The 23,544-nt window shown below is 47.5% G+C and overlaps 1 protein-coding gene across 1 annotated transcript in view; it reads left to right on the top strand.

The window, feature by feature from the left end:
- Csmd2 (CUB and Sushi multiple domains 2) overlaps positions 1-23,544 on the top strand; it is a 535,133-nt gene that overhangs the window by 348,362 nt on the left and 163,227 nt on the right. Inside the window, exons 15-21 of the mRNA XM_076862996.2 lie at positions 430-624; positions 10,926-11,064; positions 11,975-12,162; positions 13,124-13,312; positions 13,498-13,614; positions 19,753-19,968; positions 21,403-21,591. Coding sequence (XP_076719111.2) covers positions 430-624; positions 10,926-11,064; positions 11,975-12,162; positions 13,124-13,312; positions 13,498-13,614; positions 19,753-19,968; positions 21,403-21,591 — 1,233 coding nt within the window. The remainder of the gene's footprint in view (positions 1-429; positions 625-10,925; positions 11,065-11,974; positions 12,163-13,123; positions 13,313-13,497; positions 13,615-19,752; positions 19,969-21,402; positions 21,592-23,544) is intronic.

The following is a 23,544-nucleotide window of genomic DNA, read 5'->3' on the forward strand; positions in this document are numbered from 1 at the left end:
GAGAGCCGGCTCCCCTGCAGCATGAGTGATCCCATAACCATGTGAAGCTAAGGAAGCAGGGAATGGATTGACATTGAGGAAACAGATTTGCTCCTTGACTACATGGAGCCTCAGTTTCCTGGTCTATAAACTAGGGTAACAGTGTCTGATAGAGGGAATTGTGATAAGTTATAAATGAGCGCATGCCTGATCTATAGGTGCCCATTCGAATGAAGTTGGATTGGGTGCTCAAGCACGTGCTTCACACCCAGTGGGGCCTGTCAGCCATAACCTGGGGGATCCCAGGTTATAGGGGTTATAGCTCTCCTTCCATCATGGCAGGTTCTTGGGGAAGTGGTGGAGGTCTGGTTGACCACCATAATGAACCTTGTTGGCTATGGTCCACACACCAGCTCTGTCTAATCTTGTCCTTGACCCCCATCCATGCAGCCTTCCGACACAATGAGTGCCCAGATCCTGGTGTTCCAGTAAATGGCAAACGGTTTGGGGACAGCCTCCAGCTGGGCAGCTCCATCTCCTTCCTTTGTGATGAAGGCTTCCTCGGAACCCAGGGCTCGGAGACCATCACCTGCATCCTGAAGGAGGGCAGCGTGGTGTGGAACAGTGCCGTCCTGCGCTGCGAAGGTACGTGCCCATGGGCGGGGGCCGTGGCTGTCAGCCAGACAGGTTCCACAGGGGGACTGAGTGACCTGAACCACAGAAGTCCATTTCTGCATCCATCCATCTATCCATCCATCCTTTCCTCCCGTGACCCAGGGCCACTCCTTGCCCTATCCCTGGAGTGATAAGGGTTTTAGAGGAAGGGTCTGCATAGGAACTTGAATTGGGACCAGAGATTACACAGGAGAAAATGCTGGGTCTGGACGGTCAGGCATCAGAAATGCCTCTGGTTTCAGCTGGGAACTCTCCATTTCACAGCCAGTAGCAGCCCTGCCCCAGCGCCTGCCCAGGGGAGCCCAGCAGCGTTGGCAGCGTTGAGCGTCCCAGGCTTCCCGGGTGCTTCTCTCTCCTTCTCCGTGTGCTCGTATTCCCCAGCTCCCTGGGCTCTCTCCCGTTCTGGCCTTTGTGTCCCTGTTAAATGCTGCCTTGATATCTTTGTGGCCACTCTCCCGGCAACTCAGGGTAGACCAGCCAGAAGAAATACGGCTCGCAGCAAGCTCTGGGCCTGTTATGGCATCTCCTCACCCTATCTCAGCCTATAGGGCAGCTTTTGAGTTGATTTCAGGGACAGCCATCTGTTTCACCAAATTGCAGGCACAGATGAAGGGCAGGGACCATGTCAAATGTGTGTACCAAGCACAGTGCCTGGCACAGAATCGGTGCTCAATAAATGTTTGGGAACATGGATGAAGAGTGCACACACCCCAAAGTTCCCTTAATGGCAGAAGTGTCATCTAAGGAGGCAGGGGCTGTGGTTCTATCCTTTGGGGACAGAAAGCTTTTCATTTCCTCTCCTGTGGTGGCCAGAGGATGGTGACCTCAGAGACTTCTTACCCAGTCCTGACTCCCCATCTGAATGGCCCCACCACAAATGGGAGAGCTGCAGGGAGCAGAGAGGGCTTTGCCCCCAGGCTGGTGGGGGTGTGGGGGAGGATAGAGACCACCCCCACCACCACCCCCACCCCCACCCCCACCCCCCCGGCACACTACACATGGCAGGGGGTCCAGGTGGGCTTTCCAATCAGAGGATCCCGAGCTGGATCCAGCAAGTTGCTTTTTCTTTTGAACCTCTGCTCTTTTGGTTGGAAAAAAATAAAAATAAATAACCAGACAGGATGATAATAAGCAGTGTATGTAAAGGGCCAGCCCAGGTATAAAGTTAAGTACTCATAACAGTGAGCTAAGCTTCTACTGGTACCTGAGTGCACAAGGTTAGAGAATCTTCCTTGGCCTCTTATCCCCACACCTGGCCTAGTGCTTGACACTTGGTAGAGGCTCAGCCAATACTGACTGATGAATCACGGAATGAATGAGTGAATGGATGATCTCTTACCTAGAGTCTCACTAATCAGAAGCACATCAATGAAACGCCTTCAGAGCCATCCTTCCTGCTGCCTCTGCCTTGTAACCTACCTGACTGGCACCCTGAGCAAGCAACTTGACCTCTCTGAGCCTCAGTTACCCCATCAAGTGCAGGTTACTCGTGGAACCTCGGTGGGTTGTTCTGAGCACGCACAACTCCTGGAGCAGCACCTGGTGGAGAGGTGGCACTCAATAAGTGTGGCTGCCAGCCTTCTTTTAACCAGATTTTAACCCTGTCTTCACTAGACCCATCAGTACTTGCTCCTCTTGGGGGGAAATGCTGTCTGTTTGGGGGCAGTCGGCACCTGAAATAAGGGGCCGCCTGTTGGAGACACTGACCCGACAGAGGGAGAGCATGCTCAGTTTTCTCCAAGTGACGAGCCTTGTGTGCCAGCCTGGGGTGGGGGATCTGGGGGGCAGCACTTCAGAGAAGCACAGGGAGAGGCAGACGTCACCTGGAGCAGCTGTACCCAGCACAGAAACCTAGGACGGGGAGGGACGGTGCAGCCCTGGGGACCTGCCCTCCTAGGCTGCGTGGCTGCCTTTTGCCTGAGCCTTGAGGGGGTCCCTGCTTTGTGGTCAGTGTCTTTGTCCTGTCCACTCTCTGTAGTTTTGTTTTTGATTAAGTATCCCCACCTTGTGGACAATTAAACGCAGGAGCTAATGTCTTGTAGAAAATCTTTTAATATATGCTAAGAGCCACTTAGGTTTTGAGAGGCTGTGATAGGACATGGGAGAAAATGTCTCCTCCTAAATTTAGAAAGAAGGAGGGTCATCGGAGGATCGTGGGTGCATGGGAAGCAGGGGTGGGCAAAGTTTTTCTTCAAGGGCCAGAAATGAAGTACTTTTGACCTTGTGTGTTATAGGGTGTCTACTCAGTTCCGCCACTGCCATGTGAAAATGGCCTTAGACTGCATGTCCATGTCTGGGCTGGGTTTGGCCTGTGGGCAGTAACTTGATGACTGTGGATCTAGGGTACAGAAGACGTGGGGTCGGGGGTTTCCATATGTTTAATCAACAGCGTCCTAAGAAAGACTTCCAGGGAGTAAATGAAGCCACCTAAGAATGCCCTGTCATCTTCTTCTTCTTCTTTTTTTTTTTTTTTAAAAGGAGAACCCACCTCAGTGTTTTAAAAACATCCCCTTCAGTTACTGTCCCCACTGGGACCTGGGAAGTTCGGCCACCTGCCCAGGGTGCTCTCAGCCTGTAAGTGGCGGAGGCTCCTGGCTAGCTGGTCCTTACCTTTTTCTTGAATTTTATCACTTGAGAGAATATAGTGTCAAACCTGTTTACGAAAGACTTAAAAGCATCCACAAATGGAATGAAAAGTGGGTTTTCTACTTTCCACATCCCAGTAGAAAATTAAGACAAAAGGAAACACTCTGCCTCTCACGAAAGACAAAGCAGGCAGGACACCACATGGAAGCATCAGATATCGACGGCGTAAAGCAAAATGCCAGCAGTGAGAGGGACGTATCAGCTATTTAATTAAGGAGGTAATTAGATTCCTTATTAAAAGACAAAGACTCTCAAACTGAGTTTAGGAAAATATCCTGCTTACAAGAAATACACGAAGAAAAGGGAGATAAATAATGGACAGTGAGTGCATTTTCACGTCTCACATTTTAAGGGAATACGTGGGGTTGTAAAATTTTCACACAATGCACAGGCCAATCATGTTCCAAGTGAAAATCCTCATGCCCCAGCCCCAGCCCCTAGTGCACAATGGTTTAAGATTTCGGTATAAAGGTATCTACATCAAATGCTTTACTACAATAAAAAATGTCCGTTTTTCTCCACTCCCATGAGAAATCTAAGCCATGGGTTTAGCTCATACAGGCATCCAAGGAAGGATCATGAAGGGATTGTTGTGTTCTACCATTATCTCATTAATCTTGTCACTCTTTTGAGAAAGTCATTGTTATACTCTATACATGAGAAGTCTAACAACCAGTGAGGTGAACTGAGTTGCCCCAAGTCACCTGGTTTGTATTAACTGAGCCCTTACTATATGCTGTGTAACATACGTTGTCTTATCGAGTCCTCATGACAACCTTGTAAAGTTGGTCCTATTATCCTCACTTCGCAGAGGAGGAAATGAAAGCAAAGAGTGGTTAAGTCACTTGCCCAAGACACACAGCTGTGTAAATGGGAGGAGAGTCAGTGTTCAAATTCAGGCACCCTGATTCCAGAACATTTTTCACAGCCATGTAAGTCCAAAGTTGGTTCTGCGTTCATTCTACCACAAAAGGGTAAAGTCTGGGTGGTGAGGGGCTCAGGTGGGGAGTGGGGAGGGAGTAGGAGGCCACACTTCTAGCTTCAGGATAAAGAACTCCTGTCATTCTGGTCAGAGGTCACTCACACTGGACAAGTAGTCAGCCAAACCCCTCTGAAGGCAGCCAACGTCTCACCACAGAAACAGTAGGCAGAGGTGGCATTCCCAGGCCTGTCTGTCGAGAAACCAAGGCCCTAGAGCCAGGCCTCCCAGGTTCAAGTCCTGACTCTGACGCTTCCCAGCTATGGGCTTCTCAGCCAGCCACCACTGTGTGTCCTCAACTATGACCTGAGGCAAATGCTTGTGCCCATCCATAGGCTGTGACGCAAAAGCCAGGAGAAGCCCAGACGCACATTCAGAGCAGCGTCTGGCACCATGAGAGGGCTGGGGAGGGCTTGTTCTCGGTGCCATGCTCTTCTGCTGCTTTTCCAAACTCCTCTTTCCCTTGCACAGCTTTAGCATGAGAGGTAGGGAGAAGGTGACCATCCCTCACATGTGTCACATGTGCTGACTTCTCCTGAGGCCTCGCTCGGTGGCTTGCAGGTGGCCGCCTTCTCTCTAGGTCCTCCCAGGGCCTTTTTCCTGTGTGTGCCCACCTCGGGTCTCTTTCTCTTCTAATAAGGGTCCCAGCCCTGCTGGATGGGGGCTCTGCCCTTTTCACCTCATTGAACCTTACTTACCTCCCTGAATGTTCCCTGTCTCCAAATTCAGTCACCTTCAGGGTTCAAGCTTCAATCTGTGACTTTCAGGAGGAGCAGCTCAGCCCACAACACCTAGTACCTCTATCTTGCAGTCATATTTCTATCCTTCAGCAAGTATCTGTTGAGCATCTACTGTGTGCCTGGCACCGGGACAGGCCCAGGCCCTCCCTTCTGTCCTGTGCTGGGCTCTCCTCCCTATTCATGCAGGCCCTCCCTACTTTCTTTTCTTTTCCATGTATGTGTGTGCATCCACACTTGCCTTTTTATGTCTTACCATTTTTTTTTAATGGAAAACTTCAAACTTATACCAAAACAAAGAAGATGGTGTAATGTACCCATGTGTCTGTCCATTCCTCACTCAGCTCCAACTGTAAACCCAGGGCCGACTTTACCCAGGGCCCCACCCACTGCCCCTTGACCCCTCACTCACTCTGGACTAAATGTTTGGCATAATATTGCATCCTCAACATTTTAGTATGCATGTCTAACAGATAAACTCTTTAAAACATACCACCATTCTATTATCCTAAAAATTAAAAATGATTACTTCGCACAATCCATGATTGGCTAACACATTTGTGATATGTTTTTGAAAATTGGAATCCTAGTTAGTTTCATAGGTTAAAAGGAACTAGTTTGTCTCAAGTCTTTCTTAATCTATGGGTATCTATTCTTGCCCTTGTGTTTTCTATTTTTCTTTATCTTCTTTTTTTTTTTTTTTTTTGGTGTGTGTGTTTGCATTGACAAAGGTCAGGGCATCCATTCTGAAGAGTCTCCTACATTCTGGATTTTGCTGATTGCTACCTTGAGAGTTTCTTATATTTCCTTCAATTGACAGTAAGATCTAGAAACTTACTCAGACTCCTTTTCCATTTATCGTCCAGAATATTTTACAAGCTGGGTTTTGTGTATTTATTGCAGGTGAATAACATCTGGTTGCCTCTCTTTTGGGGACAGTAGAAGTCATTGATGATCATAGCCCAGGAATTGCAAAATACTAACATTTTATAGTTCTGCTTTGATAAGCTGAAATATTTAAAGAATAATTGTCCTCATCAGTTATTCACTTACTCTAAGGTATAATTCATGACAGAATATAATATAATTCATGACAGGTATAATTCTCTCCTGTCTAGGAGAGACACTTATTTTCCTTTATTTTCCAGTTTTCATATTAATGAGTTAATTCCCTAACATTTTCGAAAGTTGAACATTTTTATATGTCATTACAGTCCAATGGATGTAATATTTTGTATGTTAAGTCTATTGCAATTATTATTCTAACTGATGCTCAAGTTTTCTCTTTGCAGAGAGAGCCTTTTGAAGATGGCACAACCTCATCTCGTACATGTTCTGCCCCTGACCTAGAATCGGTTATTTCTCCAAGGAGCCCTGGTCCCTTAGAGGAAACTGACATTTAGAAATTGGATTTTTTTTTCAGTGCTTAGGATCAAACCTAGGGCCTCATATATGCTAGGCAAGCACTCTATCACACTGAGCTGCACCTTCTATCCTTTTTAGTCTTTGAGACAGAGTCTCACTGGTTGCCCAGGCTGGCCTCAAACCTGTGATCCTCCTGCTTCAACATCCTAAGTAGCTGGGATCACAAGCTTGCACTACCGTGTCTGGCAATATTTAAAATCTGGACACTGGGGGTGCTTACTACTCTCAAGTTGTTCCTGTTTCGGAGGTTTCTCATTGAAGACAACTAAGAAATGCTTTTTAAAAGAAAATGCACTGTAGGGCTGAGGCCATAGCTCAGTGGTAGGTCACTTGCCTAGCACATATGAGGCACTGGGTTTAATCCTCAGCACCACATAAAAATAAAGGTATTGTGTCCATCTACAACTAAAAAAAAATAAAAGAAAAAAAAAGGAATTGCACTGTTGCTAAAAGGTAAAAAGTCCTAAATACCATTGTCACTTCCCATCATAACACATACCCAAGAATCTCAGAGCGGCCAGGCCAGTACTGCCGACAACCTGACTACTGGAAATAATCTTCTCCTTATTCATCATTTTTAGTTCTTTTGTTCTTTGATATCCTACCAAGGATGAGCTATCAGATTACTGTTTTAAAATCTCCTTTAAGTAGTTTCTTCCTGTGTGATTATGCTACCAACTGATACAGTATCGTGTTCAAATTCTTGGTGCATATCAAATTTAATCTTTCTTTTTATTTATATAAAATAGTTACATAGTTCCAAAGTTCAATCTATAAAAGAGATACATTTGGGGAGAGTGTTGCTTATAACCTACCCTTTCTGCCCTGTTCCCTCCCTTTGTCCATGGATAAACCTTTGGTTTTGGTTTACTTTTTTATTCATTATTAATCTGATTGAACATTAATACTTTAACATTAATTTGACTTTTAATATTAGCTCTTTCTTAGATAAATAGAATCAAATTTTACCCAGTATTCTCTATGTTGCTTGTATTCACTTGGCCATATATTCTGGGGACCACTCCATAACATTGTATGGCATATTCTTTGTTTTTTGTTTTATAGCTACATAAATAGTTTGTTTCATTGATTACCCTAGTTTATTCAGTAGATTCCTATTGCTAAAATTTGAGCTGTTCTCATTCTTTTGCTATTACAAATTGTGCTGTCTTGTATAGCCTTGTGCAAATAAATGTGTATTTTTTTTCTTTTTTTTTACATTTTGCCAGTAGATCTTTGGGATGGAGTTCTAGAAATAGAATTGCTGTGTCAGAGAGTAAATGCATATGAATTTTGCTGTTTATTACCACATTTCTCTCCATAGGGGTCTGCCACTTTTTATTTCCACCAGCAAATCACCAGAATTCCTGGCTTTTGCAGCCTCTATGACCTCAAACTTTGGGTGTTGCCCACCTGATGGATGAGAAGTAATGTCTCATTATAGTTTTAGAATGAATCGTTCTTATTAAAAATGAAGTTGAGCATCTTTTCAAGTGTTTAGGGACATTGCATTTAGAATCCTCCCCTCCAGATCCCAGCCCGGCAACTACCACTCTCTCTGCAGTATCAAGACAAGCAACAGGAAGTGAAGAACTAAGTTAATAGAGAGGTCATTTGGCAATCACAGGAGCAGAAGAAGAGATTAACTAAGAGAACTAATGAAGCAATAGAGCAGACAAAACCAACTGGTTTCCACCAAAGGAAGGGGCTGTGTTTCCCTCCCTGCAGGTTATGAGCGGGTTGTGTTGAGACAGATGCCCTGCATGGAGAGTGCTGGGGAGGCAATAGTGACAGGGTAGTCCCGGGATTCCTGAAGATTAACTACAGAGGTCACAGTTCAGCGACCAGAGATGCTAAGTCTGTGCTGAACTACAGCCGGGAAAGAGCCTCAGCTCACTGCTGAGACCCAGTGCCTGCCTGAGAACCTTGGGACATAGCAACAGGCACAGCTCCCCCACCTTCAAGGTCTAACATGTCCATTGAAGGAGGAGAGAGAAGCATTAGGAGGCTCAGTGAGATGATAGATGGGTTTTGAAAACTGGTGTTCCCCAGAAATGACAATACACATATGTGGTTTATTCCCTCAATGCTGATGTAAGTAATGTGTCATTACTTAGTCGCTATGCCTCCATTCGCCAAAATGTAATGAGGACCATAATGTGTGTGCCTTTTATCATTGCAGTTGTCACTCAGTCGTCCACATCAAGTCCTAGCACTTGGTGAGCTGTCCAAACACTTGCAGAGGGACTTGGAGACAGAGGTCTCAAGGTTAAGTCTCAGCTCCAACTTCAAGAGCTCAGTGTCCTTGATCTAGTGTCTCAACTGGCTTGGCCTTATTTTCTTCCCCTGGAAAGTGGGGATATGACTTCATAAGGCATGTGCATTTAGATGAGATAATACACGTGAAGAGTTGACAGCTCCTATTGTCATCATCATCATCATCATCATCATCATCATCATCATCTTTGTTAAAGTTCCTAATATAATTTTTTATTAAGACTATTGATGACTATTTTAGATAATTCCAGAAGGTTATAGAATTGAGAAAAGAAGAATGGGGTGCATTTGACGGTATTCTTTTTTTAAAAATTTACTGTTCTTTTTAGATATACATGACAGTAGTAATATGTACTTTGACATATTATACATTCAAGGAGTATAGCTTATTCTAATTAGGATCCCATTCTCATAATTGTACATGATGTGGAGTTTCACTGTTCGTGTATTCATATATGAACAGAGGAAAGTTGTATCTGACTCATTCTACTCTCTTACATATTCCCATTCCCCCTCCCTTCCCTTCATTCCCCTTCTCAGCCACAGAGAATGAAATCAGGGCATTTGCTGGTAAATGGATGGAACTGAAGACTATCATGCGAAGTGAGATAAGCCAGTCCCAAAATACCAAAGGCCAAATGTTCTCTGTGATGTGTGAATGCTAACACAAAATAAAGAGAGGAGGGAAGAACAGAAGTTCATTTGGCTGTAATCTATGAAACTGGTTACCTGGAGAAATCTACAAAATTTTGCAAAGAGAGCAGCACCCTGTAGCTCATTTAACTCTTTCTTAGTTCTGCTAAGGAATGTTCTGGCCTCCCGTAGCTCCTCAGTAAGACTGTCCAAAGGAAACCGGGGTTCCTTTAAAACCAGGAGGCTGCTTATACTATGATCCTGGCTCTCTGCTGCCCCAGTCTGAATTCAGACTCTATGACTTGCAAACCCCAGCCAGTTCCTGAACCTCCAGACACCTCAGCTTCCTTAGGAGCTAATAATTGTGCCAGCCTCACAGGAGCATTTGTTTCCTGAAGAGTGAACCTGATTATGTGTGCATCTGAATGTGTGATGTGAAGGGAGCGCTTGATCTGGGACAGTGGTGCTAACAGAGGTGACAGCCTTAGCAGTGGGTGGTGATGCCACCCTCATCATCAGCCCTGAGTGGGTAGACTGTAAACAGATAATCCCCGAAGAACAGGATGGCCAAAGAACAGGATCACATAGCACTTGAGCTCTGTAGTTCAATTCAGGTGAACAGCGGATCTGCTCGTTGGAGTCATTTAAAGGTCCAGGCAGATGGGTCTGCCATCTTGACACCTGCTTCCATTGTGGAGAGACAGGAAACAGGAAAAGTCGTGCCCTGGTTCCTACTGTTTCCTCCTTGGCGTGATGCGCAGCTCTTCTGTCTCATTTTATTGGTCCAAGCAGTCACGTGACCTTGCTTCCACTTCCAAAGGGTGGGCCATGAAATCTACTGTGGGCCCTGGAGGAAGAGTCCTGGAATGGCCCTGATGTCCACCACAGGAGCCAGGATCTAGTTTCAGGGTCAGGCAGGAGTGACGGGAAGATGCAGGTGAGAATGGAGGATCTGAGTGATGGGAGACCAAGGAAAGGAGAGGACAGGCTTTGCAAGACCAGGGACAGCCAGGAAACGTGGCAAGGCCCGTCAGCATCTTGTGGAGTTGCTGCCATGGCTACACTGATCCATCCTTTCATTCATTTATTCGATAGTCATAGACGACTGTGGGCCAGGCACTGTGTTAAATTCTGGGGATACCAAGCTGTGAAAGAGATCAGTATTGGTGCCTGCACCCCAAGCTGAGTGGGGACTGGCCGCTCACTCCCTAGTGTGGATAGGAGGAGGTAGGCCCAACAATGTCTCTGCCTTAGGCCTGACAATTGAGTAAGGAACAGAGAAAAAGCCAGTGTGACCCAGATTTAGCTCCACTTCTGCCCTTCTAGACTGAGTAAAGGGTTTTGTTTAAAGGATTCTTTTCATTTCTCCCCTCTGGCCTTTAATAAACCTCCCAATGACGTTTCTTGGCCCATCATGAAGGTTCTGATAGGCAAAACTCACAGTTTATAGTTTATGTAACTCTCCATAAAAACAGAGACGATCCTTGTTGGCTGGTCTAGTGGATAGAGATGTATTTTGTGTGCTTATTCATTTGTCCCCCAAGAACGCGGCTTCTCTCCCTCTGTCCTCCCAGCTCCCTGCGGTGGCCACCTGACTTCGCCCAGCGGCACCATCCTCTCTCCCGGCTGGCCTGGCTTCTACAAGGATGCGTTGAGCTGTGCCTGGGTGATCGAAGCCCAGCCAGGCTACCCCATCAAAATCACCTTTGACAGGTGCTGGGCACCTCGGCCTGGGGGAGGGGGCGATGGAGTGAGGGGAGGGGCAGACGCCAGTACTGTCAAGGCACCGTCAGAGGACACTGGGGCCAACTGCCCTGCGGGGAGGACCTCCCTGGCTTTGCCCTTGGTCTTGGCTTGTGCTGGGACTGGACAGGGGAAAAGGCTGGGCTGTCACTCAGGATGCCAAAGCCTGCCCTTCTCTTAACCCCCAAGGATGGAGAGTGGCAGATGGACACCCATCAGACGTTGAAGCCAGGCACGGCATCCGAGGACTGTAACTCCCAAACTTCTAATAAGAGGGTGGTCTTTCTGACCTCGGTCCCAAATCCTCCACATGCCCCACGTCTTCTCCCACCCTGCCTCTGCCCCTCAGTGGGAGATCTGGATACAAACTTCTTCTGGACAAAGCATCCATGACCTGAAACAGCAGTCTGCAAATTTTTCTAGGAAGGAACAGATAGTAAATCTGCTAGGTCTGCTAGGATTTTTGGGTTTCTTGCCCACTTTCAGATCTCTAGTGCATATTACTTTTTGCTTCTTTGTTTTCAAATGTCCCTTACCAAATGTAAAAACCATTCTTAGCTTCAGGCTGTATGCCATGTTTGGTCCTGGGGCTTTAGTTTTTTGACCCCTGGCCTAGGAGCTAGGCCTGGTGCCTCCAGGGCTTAAGAACCCAGGCGGTAGAGGAGATTGGAGAGCTGCGTCTGACCAAGGAGGACGAAGGGCGAAGCTCAATAGAGAAGGTCCTTGCCATATCACTAGTAAATGTGTCCAAATTATATTAAAAGAACCCAGCCTGCCAAACTCTGGGTGTCTGAAGCACTGAGTCAGGTAGGGTTTTCATCATTTGCAAATTAATAAGCCTTGGGTTTCTCAAGAGGTCTTCACTTGCGTCATTTGACAGATTTAAAACTGAGGTCAACTATGACACCCTGGAAGTACGAGATGGACGGACATACTCAGCGCCCTTGATCGGGGTTTACCACGGGACGCAGGTCCCCCAGTTTCTCATCAGCACCAGCAACTACCTCTACCTCCTCTTCTCTACGGACAAGAGCCACTCAGACATTGGCTTTCAGCTCCGCTATGAGAGTGAGTCTCATGGGGTAGGAGAGGGAGGCAGATGACAAGGTTGGCGCAGGCGGGTGAAGGGACCTGGGGCTGTGCACCAGTGAGACCAGATCCAGCCATCCCGTGGCACTCCTGGCTAGGCTGTCCCCTTTGGAAGGTACTCCCTTACTCTCAGCATCACTCAGGGATCATAAGAGCTAAGAGTTGCTCATGACCTTCATGCCAGACCCCATGTTCATACTCCATGGCTTCCTCTGTGTGCAGGTGACTGGGTGCCACGGCGCCGGCACTCTGGGGACAGAGTATTTGATGAACCATGAACCTGAAGTGGAATGGCAGCTCTCACTCACACTGCCCTCTCACATCATCTTCTGTACCTCTTCCCTTGATTTAAAGGATCCATGTCACTGCAATTATTTGCAGACCAAAGTAGAAAAGATTGGAAGCACCATGAGGACAGGGTCATTTCTTATTCATGTTTATTTCCCTAAGCCTTAATTAGCACCTGCACCACAGCTGATGCCCAGCTTATGTTTATTAATGAATGAACCAACAAGCAAGAGATCTCCTATTCAAGAGATAGGTCTTCAAGCCAGGCCCCATGGCCCACACCTGCGCTCCCAGCTACTCAGGAGGCTAAGGCTGGAGGATTGCAAGTTGGAGGCCAGCCTCAACAACTTAAAGAGACCCTGTCTCAAAATAAAATCAAAAGGGTTGGGGTTGTAGCTCAGTGGTAGAGAACTTGCCTGGCGTGTGCAAGGCCCTAGATTTAATCCCTAATATCATAATAATATTTTTTTTAAAAAAGGAAGAAAAAGAGATAGGTCTTTAGACATCCTCTCCACAAAAAAATAATGGCCACATTTCATGAGTGCTAATAGCAACTTCAGCCTTTTGTAAATCCCTCCTCTCTGTGGGTCAGCTGGTGTCCCTCAGTGGGGACGGTGCACATTCTATTCCAGCTGTGACCTCTTTCTTCCAGCTATCACACTGCAGTCAGACCACTGTCTGGATCCAGGAATCCCTGTCAATGGACAGCGTCACGGGAATGACTTCTATGTGGGCGCTCTGGTGACATTCAGCTGTGACTCGGGCTACACACTGAGTGACGGGGAGCCCCTGGAGTGTGAGCCCAACTTCCAGTGGAGTCGAGCTCTGCCCAGCTGTGAAGGTGAGGCCCATCAATGGGACAAATGCCTTTCCTGCCAGGAAAACCAGGAGCTGAGACGGCCGCTGATTCCCGGACCCCATAGGGAAGATGGGGGCTTGGGGAAGAGGTGGGGCAGCGGGTACCTAGAGCACGTGGCGTAGCTCCCTGAGCCATTCTGGTCTTCACTGCCCTCTTCACTTCTGTAGCTCTCTGTGGTGGCTTCATTCAAGGCTCCAGTGGGACCATCTTGTCACCAGGGTTCCCTGACTTCTACCCCAACAACCTGAACTGCACTTGGGTTATCGAAACCTCGCATGGCAAGGGTAAGTGTTTGGGCAGATATTGGGAAGTGACCCAAGGTCAGGCCCTAAGCTCCCAGGTCAAGGCAACCTCAATGGGGATTTCCCTAAAGAGTGATGTGTAAGCACAGTCTGAATATTTCTCAGCAGAACCTTCTCATCTCTTTGAATCACAGAACTCATTCAATAAATATTGTTGAGAATCCAAAATTGCCAAAGAGATCATACTGGTAACCAACCATGGAATCCATCCCATCAGGGCCAGGAATTCTCTCTAAAGCACCTCCGGTGGGGATGTCTCCCACCCGTTCCACAGTGGTCACATATTTTTGATAGTTCATTTCCCTCCTTATAGCCTATTAGGTGGCTCTGAAACCCACGTCCCTGTCCTATGTCCTGAAAGAACAGAGGGCACCTCTGCTTCCTCCACCTCGTGTCACCCCTTCAGATTCTGAACACAGGGATTCCCTTCTCCTGTAGCTCAGCTCTTCCCCGAGTGACGTGCATACATGTTCCTCCTGCGCTGTTGCCCCAGCTCCCCTAACCTAAGTGGTCTTTGGGAGTCCAAGTTCAAAGTCAGGGTGCTGGTTATAAATAAGCATTAGTTAATATACTCTTTCATCCAACAAATATGCTTTAAATGCTACCCATGTGGAAGACACTGGGGCTGTGGGAACCCCACAGGTGTGGAAAGTTATTCCAGAGCCTCTGTAGGGTGCTGTCTCCTGCCCCTGTACAGTCTGGCAATGTTAATGCTGAGTTAATGCCAAGGCTCCACCCCGGAGGCATTGATTCTCTACGTTGGGGGTAGAAACCAGGCATGTACATTTTGAGGACATTTTGTCAGTCACTCCGAGGCGTGCCTTTAATTAAGAACCTCTGATCTAGAAGAATTAACCAGGAAAAAGAAGAGCCCCGGGAGAGGGGGAATGAAGTGGAAGAATACCCTTTCCAGATATTCAAATGTTGTTATGGGCTAAGAAAAATGTGAGTAGCATGGCAGGAGTGCAGGAGTGGACATTCAAATCAGTGAGGGGCGATAAAGATCCAGAAACAACCCCCTACACCCTGTGTGTGTGTGTGTGTGTGTGTACACGTGCATGTGCTTGTGGACGAGAGAGAGAGAGACAGACTTCAGCATATGATTAAAGTGTCATTTCATTTGAAGAAAAGAATTTAATAAATGGTGTTAAAACAGTGAGCTTAACCATTGGGGAAAAGATCTTAATGAAATCAACCAAATTATGCTATGTCCATGAACAATGAATCCCACTTTTATGTATAATGTATAATTAAAAGACACAAATTTAAAAAAAAAAAAAAAGTAGAAGGGAGACCAGTAGAGTAGAGGAAGAGGATCAAGGGGAGGGAGGAGGGAAGGGAAAGGGGAGGTACTAGGGAATTAGACTGATCAAATTATGTTATATGCATGTACAAATATGTCACACTGAATATCGCTATTGTGTATAATTACAATGCCCCAATAAAAAAATTTAAAAAGATTTTTTTTTAAAAAAAATCCAATCCATACTTTATACATTTAGCCACATAAATTCCAGCACTAAGAAAACATGGATCTCTAACCTCAGCTGAGAAAGCACCTTCTGGAACACCCAAAGCAGAATCTGCGAAGGCAAAGACTGTTAGATTCAATTAAGTAAAACTTTAATAGGATTTATGTAAAGAAAGCTCCATAAAAAAATGCAAAGTCGAATAGTAAATAGACAAAAATATTTGCAATATATATAATTGACTGAGGATTACCGGCCTGGTGCATACAGAGCTCTTCAGAATTTCTAAGAGAAAGAAGCCTGGCCCACTAGCCTGCAGAAAGAGCAAAACTATAAACAAATGCTTCCTAATTGCAAAAGCACAAATTGAAAAATATCAACCCCATCAATAATGAAAGAAATGCAATTTCAGCCGGTAGCAAAATCCCATCTTCCTTTTCAAGTCATCAAAGAAAAGCTTCACTGTGGGGAAAGGAGGAGAAAAGTAGGCCCTTCCTCCTCACCTGGTGGTTTGGTGATAGGAATCAAAAGTCTTCAAAAGATACATGCCTCTAGACATGCAATTCCACACACTGGTATTTACCTATAAGTAAAACCACACATTTAGATTTAACAGCCAAAGTGTCCCCTAAAACATTTATTCATGATATTGAAAACTTAGGGATGATTCAAATGGGCATCTGTAAGAAAGCATGAAATAAACATACAGTTGTATGTTGGGTGAACAGACTGCTAGGCTGCTGACTTGGATTGTCCCTGAACACTCCAGCTGGGGAATGGTCATGGAATGAAATACTAGGAAAAATGGGAGAAAATATTTGCAGATCTATAGACGTGGTGGCAAAAATTGTTAAGAAACAAAGCTTGCTAAAAGATAGTTTTTGCTAAGGAGGATATTTGCACAGAAAATGGTCTAAAAGATTTACCCAAAGATTTTAACACTAGTTTTCTCTTATTATTCTCATTTTTGCTTTTTTTCCTGATTTTGAGCAATAAATATATATTGCATGTAAAATATGCTATTTGTACAAAAAAAAAAGAAAATTATTTCTAGTTTCATCATGTGTACTTAAGAGCTTCACTTTGGTCTAGATGAGCCCTTCCCTGGCCAGGTCTCAGATGTCCCAGAGCTTCTCCAGGCAAGGCAAGACCCTCCGGGCAGTCCAGGGAAGCCCCCCAAAGTCCTTGGAGGGACAACCTCTGTGGTCATGATTTTCTGTACAGGGGCAACTGAGATCATCAGGGTGAATGTTCCTCTATGTCTTTGCTTAGAAGTCAGTGTAGCTCATCAACTACTTAATAAATGCTTATTGATGCCTGCCCTCAGGAGTTTATGGTTCAGGGCTAGACAGACAGCCTAAACACAGAGCTCAGAGCAGCAGCATCTCTGTGTAGTGGAATACACATCTGCAGCCTGGCCCAGGGGGTTAGGCAGGAGGCCTGGATCTGAGACATAAGCTTGTCTTCCAGAAGGAACAGGAATTAGCTAGGATGAAATGTGCTCACGCAGAGAATCAACAATCATGCCTGAATAAGTGACAGCTTCTTCCTCAGAACCCTGACTTCCCCTAACCCCTAGCACAGGGCCCCAGGGCTTAACACAGTGAGCCAGGCCCTTCAGCCTGCCTTGCCTTTCTGGGCCTCATGCTGAGCCCTCCAGACAGAGTTGGGCCTCCACAGGCCTTTGTTCAGGCTTGGGAGCTTGCCAAGTTCTTTCTTCTCTGGGGCCCTGCACTTTTGTCTGAGTTCTCTCTTCCTCTCTAGGGGGGTATGGAGGTTCCCATTCCCTTTGCTTGACCAGCTCTTCACCTTTCCATGCTCGCTTCCTCTCACCAGCCTCTCCTGACCTCCTCTCTCCAGCATCCAGGTTGAGCTTCCCTCCTGGGAAGCTCCCACAGACCCCCGTTCTTCCCCAGACCTCACCACACTCGAACTTTCACCACCTGCCCACAGACCTGAACTCTCTTGCTTCCTGCAGTTCTGCCTGCCCAGCTCCACACCTGGCACCCAAGGAACCCCAGGGGTATTTGGAGACATGCGTCTGACCCCAGATCCTTCCACTCAATCTCTGCTCCTAATATGTTGGGTGAACAGACCGCTAGGCTGCTGACTTGGATTTTCCCCAAACACTCCAACTGGGGAAATTCTAAACTTTAGGAAACTCAGAATTGCCCAGCTGGCCACTTCCAGGGAGTGGGCAGTTCAGGAGGCTGGAGAACATGCCCTTGCAGAGACCCCAGGACTACAGCTTCTTAACCCACAGGGTCATCTGGGGCTGGGCTGAGCCGAGCAGAAAACACCTGTGGGTGCTCACCTGATGAGGGCCAGGGCTGCGGGCTTTGCATATGCCATCCCAATGTGCCACCTGTGAGGGAGGGATCAGCATCCACACACGCAGCTAAGGACACACACATGCAGTTCTGGATGCAGGCCTTCAGCTGGTAGACGGGCGTTTGATCCCTGCCTTTCCTGCCCTGATGCAGGGTTGATATCACTCCTACTGTTCTGCCCAGTTCACTTCAGTGTGTACATCTGTCACACCAAATCTGGATTCAAACTCTAACACGGGACCTCTCTGTTTCTATGACAATGTCTTCATTTTCTCACAACGGCCAAAACAGCCCCAAGCAATCAGCACAGCTGGGAACCCCAGGGGTTTCATCTCGGTTGTTTGCTCATCCTTAGAATCCCTGCCAAATGTTTACTCCTTCGGAGGGGCTGTATTTGCACGTTAGAAGAACAGTGCAAAGCTTGGTGCTTCATCCTGCTACTGTATCTGACTTGCTCTCTACCCAACCTGATGTTCTAGCAAGGAGGGGGCACATACATTTCCCAAGCTCAGTAGTTATCTGCACACATGTTTGTGTGTCAGGAGAATAGCACACACGGAGCCACACATGTCCACATGTCTCCTCTGCACATGCTCACATCTCTTATCCAAGGATCGTGTCCCTATGTGAAGCCCTCAAAGCAGAGTTCCCCGTCCTTCCTCATGCCCCATGCTGGATTCTCACCATTGATGCATCTGTCTCCTCTACGAAACCAAAAGATGTTTCTCTTCTTAAACACTAGACTTGGTACTTGGTAGGTGCTTAAGACCCATATCCTTGAACAAATAGATACATGATTGCATCTCGATTGCCTGCAAACCAGTAATTTGCAAACCACAACCTATCTCTGCTAGGTTATGTCTCTCCAAACCCTGCTCAGAGAAGCTCCAATACTCCAGGATCACTAGATCTTATCCACAGGGAGGCAAGAATAATAAAACTTTTAAAATGCTCTATTACAGGCTTGGATCCATCATCATTTATTAAAACTTCATCAGTAATTATCCAAGAAAGTATTTCTCAAACTTTTAGGTGCCTATAAATCAAACAAAGGTGATTCTGCATTTCTAGCAAGCTGGTCATGGACCACACTTTGAGTAGCAGCTGGGCCCAGCACTCCCAGTCTAACAGTGCAACTTTCCTGGGACCATCATAACACATGTCCCCATGAACACAGACTTGTTGGAGGCCATGCATTGACATCTGTACCCAAGCAAATACAACTGCTGCCACCTGGACAAGTTTGAGAGCTGCTTTGGGTGTTAAGTTCCTGCTGCTCCATAACCTTACTCACTACCGACCCTCTCACCACCTGCCACCCTCCCACCTGTCTCCTTTTGTGGCCTAAGAGGCGACATCCTGGAGTGGCTCAGCAGTGAGGCCTCAGATGCCCAGCTCTTCCACCTGCCAGCTGAATTACCTGGACAAATGACTTCAGGCCTTTGTGCCTCATTTTCCCCTAGTGTCGACGTAGGACAGATGAGGCTGGACACCCGAGGAATTTTCAGGAAGCAGGTTCATTTAAGCCCCTCCCACAAGCCCCGTCCACACTGGTCTAGTGCACATCAGCCTACATTCCAACTGTTCTTCTGGCCTCCTCTTCTTCCACTTCATCCTCCTCATGGTCACCAACATCTTACTGGAACTGAAATTTGATGTACTCTGGATAGGATGGCTTCTTGTGACCTCCAGAACAGTGACTGACTGGCCCTGCCTACCTTTCCAGCCTCAGTTCCCAGTTATCTCCCACCACAGAGCCCTGGGAGGGACAGCTCCTCTGTCCCTTGACATGGGCTGGTCCTGTATCTAGGATGCTATTTCTTACCTTCCCCAGTTAACTCCTGTGTTTCTGAAGCTGCCCCCCATTCCCCCCTTCCTGCTGTGAAGGGCTGTCCATGCTGCCCCTGGCACACTGAGCTACATTTCCTTATAGTTTTCATCATTCCATTTTGTAGCCACTTGTCTAATGCCTCGTGAATCCCCTTGCACTTCACCCTGGATCCCAGCCATAGGACATATTCAACAAATATGCAAATATTTGCTGGATGAATTAATGACTGGCTATGAAGCATCCTCTCAAACTGAGCCATAAATCCCCCTTTCAAATGCTGACAACCATAAAGAGCTGCCATCTCCCTGCCTGGATCTTTGGGTCATGGCAAGTTCAGGTCCATCCACTGGTATGTTGATCCACAGATGCTTGTAGTTGGACACGCTGACAGGTAGGTGCAAATTGGAAAGGTCTGGGCAGGTCCTGCCTCGAAACTGGGCTGCTTCAGCCCCTCCCCGCAGCCAGCTGGACCCCTCTGGTCTCTCTGCAGGTGTGTTCTTTACCTTCCACACCTTCCACCTGGAGAGCGGCCACGACTACCTCCTTCTCACCGAGAACGGCAGCTTTACCCAGCCCCTGAGGCAGCTGACCGGCTCCCGGCTGCCCGCGCCCATCAGTGCCGGGCTCTATGGCAACTTCACGGCTCAGGTCCGCTTCATTTCCGACTTCTCCATGTCCTACGAAGGATTCAACATCACCTTCTCAGGTACAGGGTGTGGGGGTCCCTGGGGAGAGGAGACCGCTGCACCATTCTCTCTCTCCCTCTGCTGCCAGTCTCTGGTCTTCTAGTAGATGTACAGTAATCACTCCCCTGTCTCTGAGAGAATGACCTCAATGCTACAGCTAAAGATATTTCGGTTAGATCCATGGAAGAACTTCTGTATAATGGTCTTGGAAGGAATTAACAGGTTCCTTGAGGAATCTCCTACTCTGATTCAGGATTTGCTCTGAACATGACCTACCCAGCTGGTGGCTTCAAATAGCTCCTAGAGGATTCACAAATGTCCCTTCCTGCCCTAGTAATTCCAAATTCTTCTCCTGATTCCACTTCCACTATTTTACGACTCCAGTAATTAACAAAGAAGAAGAAAGGGTGTGAAATTAACATACAGGAGTGTTTTAGTCTCATTTGGGTGCTTCTTCATCAATGCTAATTTCGTAGTAATAGATATTTATCTCTGTGTCTAGGAATCCTGAAAAGAAACCTCTTTCATTTGGCATTCAGGGAAACATGTCCCCATGTGAAGCCCTCCTCCCCCCGCCCCCCATGCTTGTCCCAAGGTGCCCCAGGGCCCCCTAACCCACCCCTACCTTCAGCAAGAGCAGGGATGCCAGATGGATTCCTCCCAGGATGGGCAGGAAATGTCAGCCTCTAGGAACAGGGATGTGGCCCAGCTTAGCCCTAACCCCCCACCCCGGCCCTCAGGCAGAAGCCACCTGCCATGTTCCAGGGCAGTCCTGGCTGATGGGACATACCCAACCAGTGTACCTCAACTCAAATGAGAGAGATGCTCCTCCTCCACACAGCCCCAGAGGACTGCATCCCAGAAGGGAGATGCCCTGGAGGACAAGAGACAATCATTTCTATGCTGTCTCTAGAAGGGCCAGGCAGGTCCCTGGCCCATAAATGCCACCCCATCCTGCTTGCCATCTGCCTCAACGCCAGCTTTCTGAGATCAGGCTTAGAGCAAAGCATTTGGAGTCCTTTGCTACTCGGGTCGCCCAAAGGTGTATCATAGACTGACCCTCTGAAAGCCACTGACTGGATTGATCTGGTTCAGTGCCTGGAGGGGAAGAGTGGGAGAGTGGAGGGGGCCAGAGGCATGGGTTTCCATGGAGATGGAGGGATGGAGAAGAGAGAGCCGAGGCCTGAGGCACCTGAGGCCCTGCCAGAAGTTCCTCAGGAAGGAGACACTGTGCCCCAACCCTCTCCTGGGCCTCCCTGCACTTCTCTGGGCCTCTGCTCTTCTGTGGCTCGCCCTCCTTGCCTCCTCACTCTGGACCAGTGTGCACCTGGTCTGTACCTCTGTCTGTCTGTACTCTGGCCCTGTCCCCTGGCATTTGGACCTCCGTGTTCTTATTTTCTTTCTTTGCACCTCCCGAGACGTCTCTGAGCCCAACCTTCCTGCTGCCCTTGCAGAGTATGACTTGGAGCCCTGCGAGGAGCCCGAGGTCCCAGCCTACAGCATCCGGAAGGGCCTGCAGTTTGGCGTGGGCGACACCTTGACCTTCTCCTGCTTCCCCGGGTACCGTCTAGAGGGCACCGCCCGCATCACGTGCCTGGGGGGCAGACGGCGCCTGTGGAGCTCGCCTCTGCCAAGGTGTGTTGGTAGGTGGTCACGTGCTTTCATTTTGCTTCACTTGATGGGGTGGGCCAGATGTAGCTGATCCGTGTGAGGTGGTGGACGCGCACGCCAAGAGGCAGAGGGAGCTGGGTTTGGGGACTAATGTAGCCTAAGCTTACCTGCAGCGAGACCTTGGGCAGGTGACCTCAACTCCTCTCAGCCACCTTGTCTGTAAAATAGGCACAGTAATACCTACTCCATGAGGCAGTTCTTTAACCTAAACTGACCTTTGCCAAGTGAATTGCCCATGGGCTCTGAAATGAGGTTGACTTCAGTACTCTCACCTCCTGCCCCTGGCTGAAGAATGTCTCTTGCAGGGAGATCTGGATGGGGCCCCGGGTGAGCCCTTTGCCTGAGTCTCAATCCAGGGCGTTGGGTGGGTGCTTTGACTAGTCCAATGTAAGGTCTTGCTCTGGAGAATCCCTTGGAAGGCAGTCCATCCAGCCAAGGAAGCCGGGACAGAATTTGGGTTCATTGAGAGAGCGCCCATTACACATCCAATGCATACCTAGGTCCAGAAGATACGAAAGTGAACAAAATAGAGAAAGTCTCTCCATAGTGGCCTCCCATAATGGTGGAGAAACACAGCCATAATACATAGATACGCAATGTGTCCAGCAGTTTTAGGGGCACAGAGAACAATGACAAAGACTCAGGATGTGTGGAGGTGAGGTTGCTTTGTGGCAAAGAGTGGGCAGCAAAGGCCTCTCTGATGAGCTGTGTTTTAGCAGTGGGAACAAAGCGCCAAGATGTAGCTGGTTAGGGGTTGGCAGAAACCCCACCTGCCTCCTTGACGGATCCCTAAAGGCTGATCAGAGCTTTGGGCCCAGAGCATAGAGGGAAGTATGGTGATGGCCCAGGGAGCAGGACAATTGCTGGCTTCTCCTAATTTGTAAAACTCCCGGCTCTGCTTGCCCGAACCCACAGTGCAGGATAGGATAAAATGCAGGCTGAATTAGGGGAGTACTTACATGCTCACTGTTAGCCATGGAACTCACTTAAAGTGAAATATTACGTAAAACCCCATAAAAATATACAGAACTGTTAGATCAAAGCAGCACTGACTGAAAGAGGCATCAGCATCACAAAAGCTTCAGGGGCGGGGAGTGGCCCAGCAGCAGAGCACTTGCCAAACACAGGTGGGGTACTGGGTTCCATTCCCAGCATACCTAAAAGAAAAGGAAAAAAAGATAGGCCTATGACACATGTCACCAAGGAGCCCAGGGCTCTGCAGAGGACAGCTGAACATTGAATAGGCTGGCAAGATGGGCTGATCCGTCACTCAGGCCCCAAGGTCAAGTCTCTGCTCTGCCACTTACCATCCCTTAGAGCCACCAGACTCCTCAGCCTCATAAAGCTTTCTCATTTTTAAAGCAGAGATAAGGACAGCCAACACCCAGGCCCTACTCCAGATGAGATGAAATAGTTGACATAAACAAGAAAGTGCCACATAATGACTATTTTGCCAATAACCTTTTTAGCTGTACTCATGGATACTAACTGTCATTTTGTCAATAACCTTTTACAGTCCCAGAGGGAAACATTAAGATAAAGAGTCACAGAATTCCATCTTTGACCAATTAAATGATCTCAAAGTTCCTCCTTTCTCCTGTCCCCATCCCCCCAAAGCATCGACTGTTGACCAGGACACACTCAGACACTAGAACGCCCCCTGGGAAGGTTTGGTTAATGCCCCCAAGTGCAGCAACTCTTGCCTCTGGGAAAGTGTCCTCAGAGAGGGGGTGTGGGAGATATTTTTCTTGAATGGAGATCTCCAGTCCCCAGATGCTCACACGGCTGAGACTCTTGCCTCATTGATCTCATTACACGAACTCATCCTTTAACTTATTATTTCAATTACTGTTTGTTCATGACACCTCACAATATTTTCATTATTATTATTATACATTTGTCTTCTGTTTCACATGTTATTAATA

This window comes from Callospermophilus lateralis, chromosome 7 (genome assembly GCF_048772815.1).
Source record: "Callospermophilus lateralis isolate mCalLat2 chromosome 7, mCalLat2.hap1, whole genome shotgun sequence".
Lineage (NCBI taxonomy): Eukaryota > Metazoa > Chordata > Mammalia > Rodentia > Sciuridae > Callospermophilus > Callospermophilus lateralis.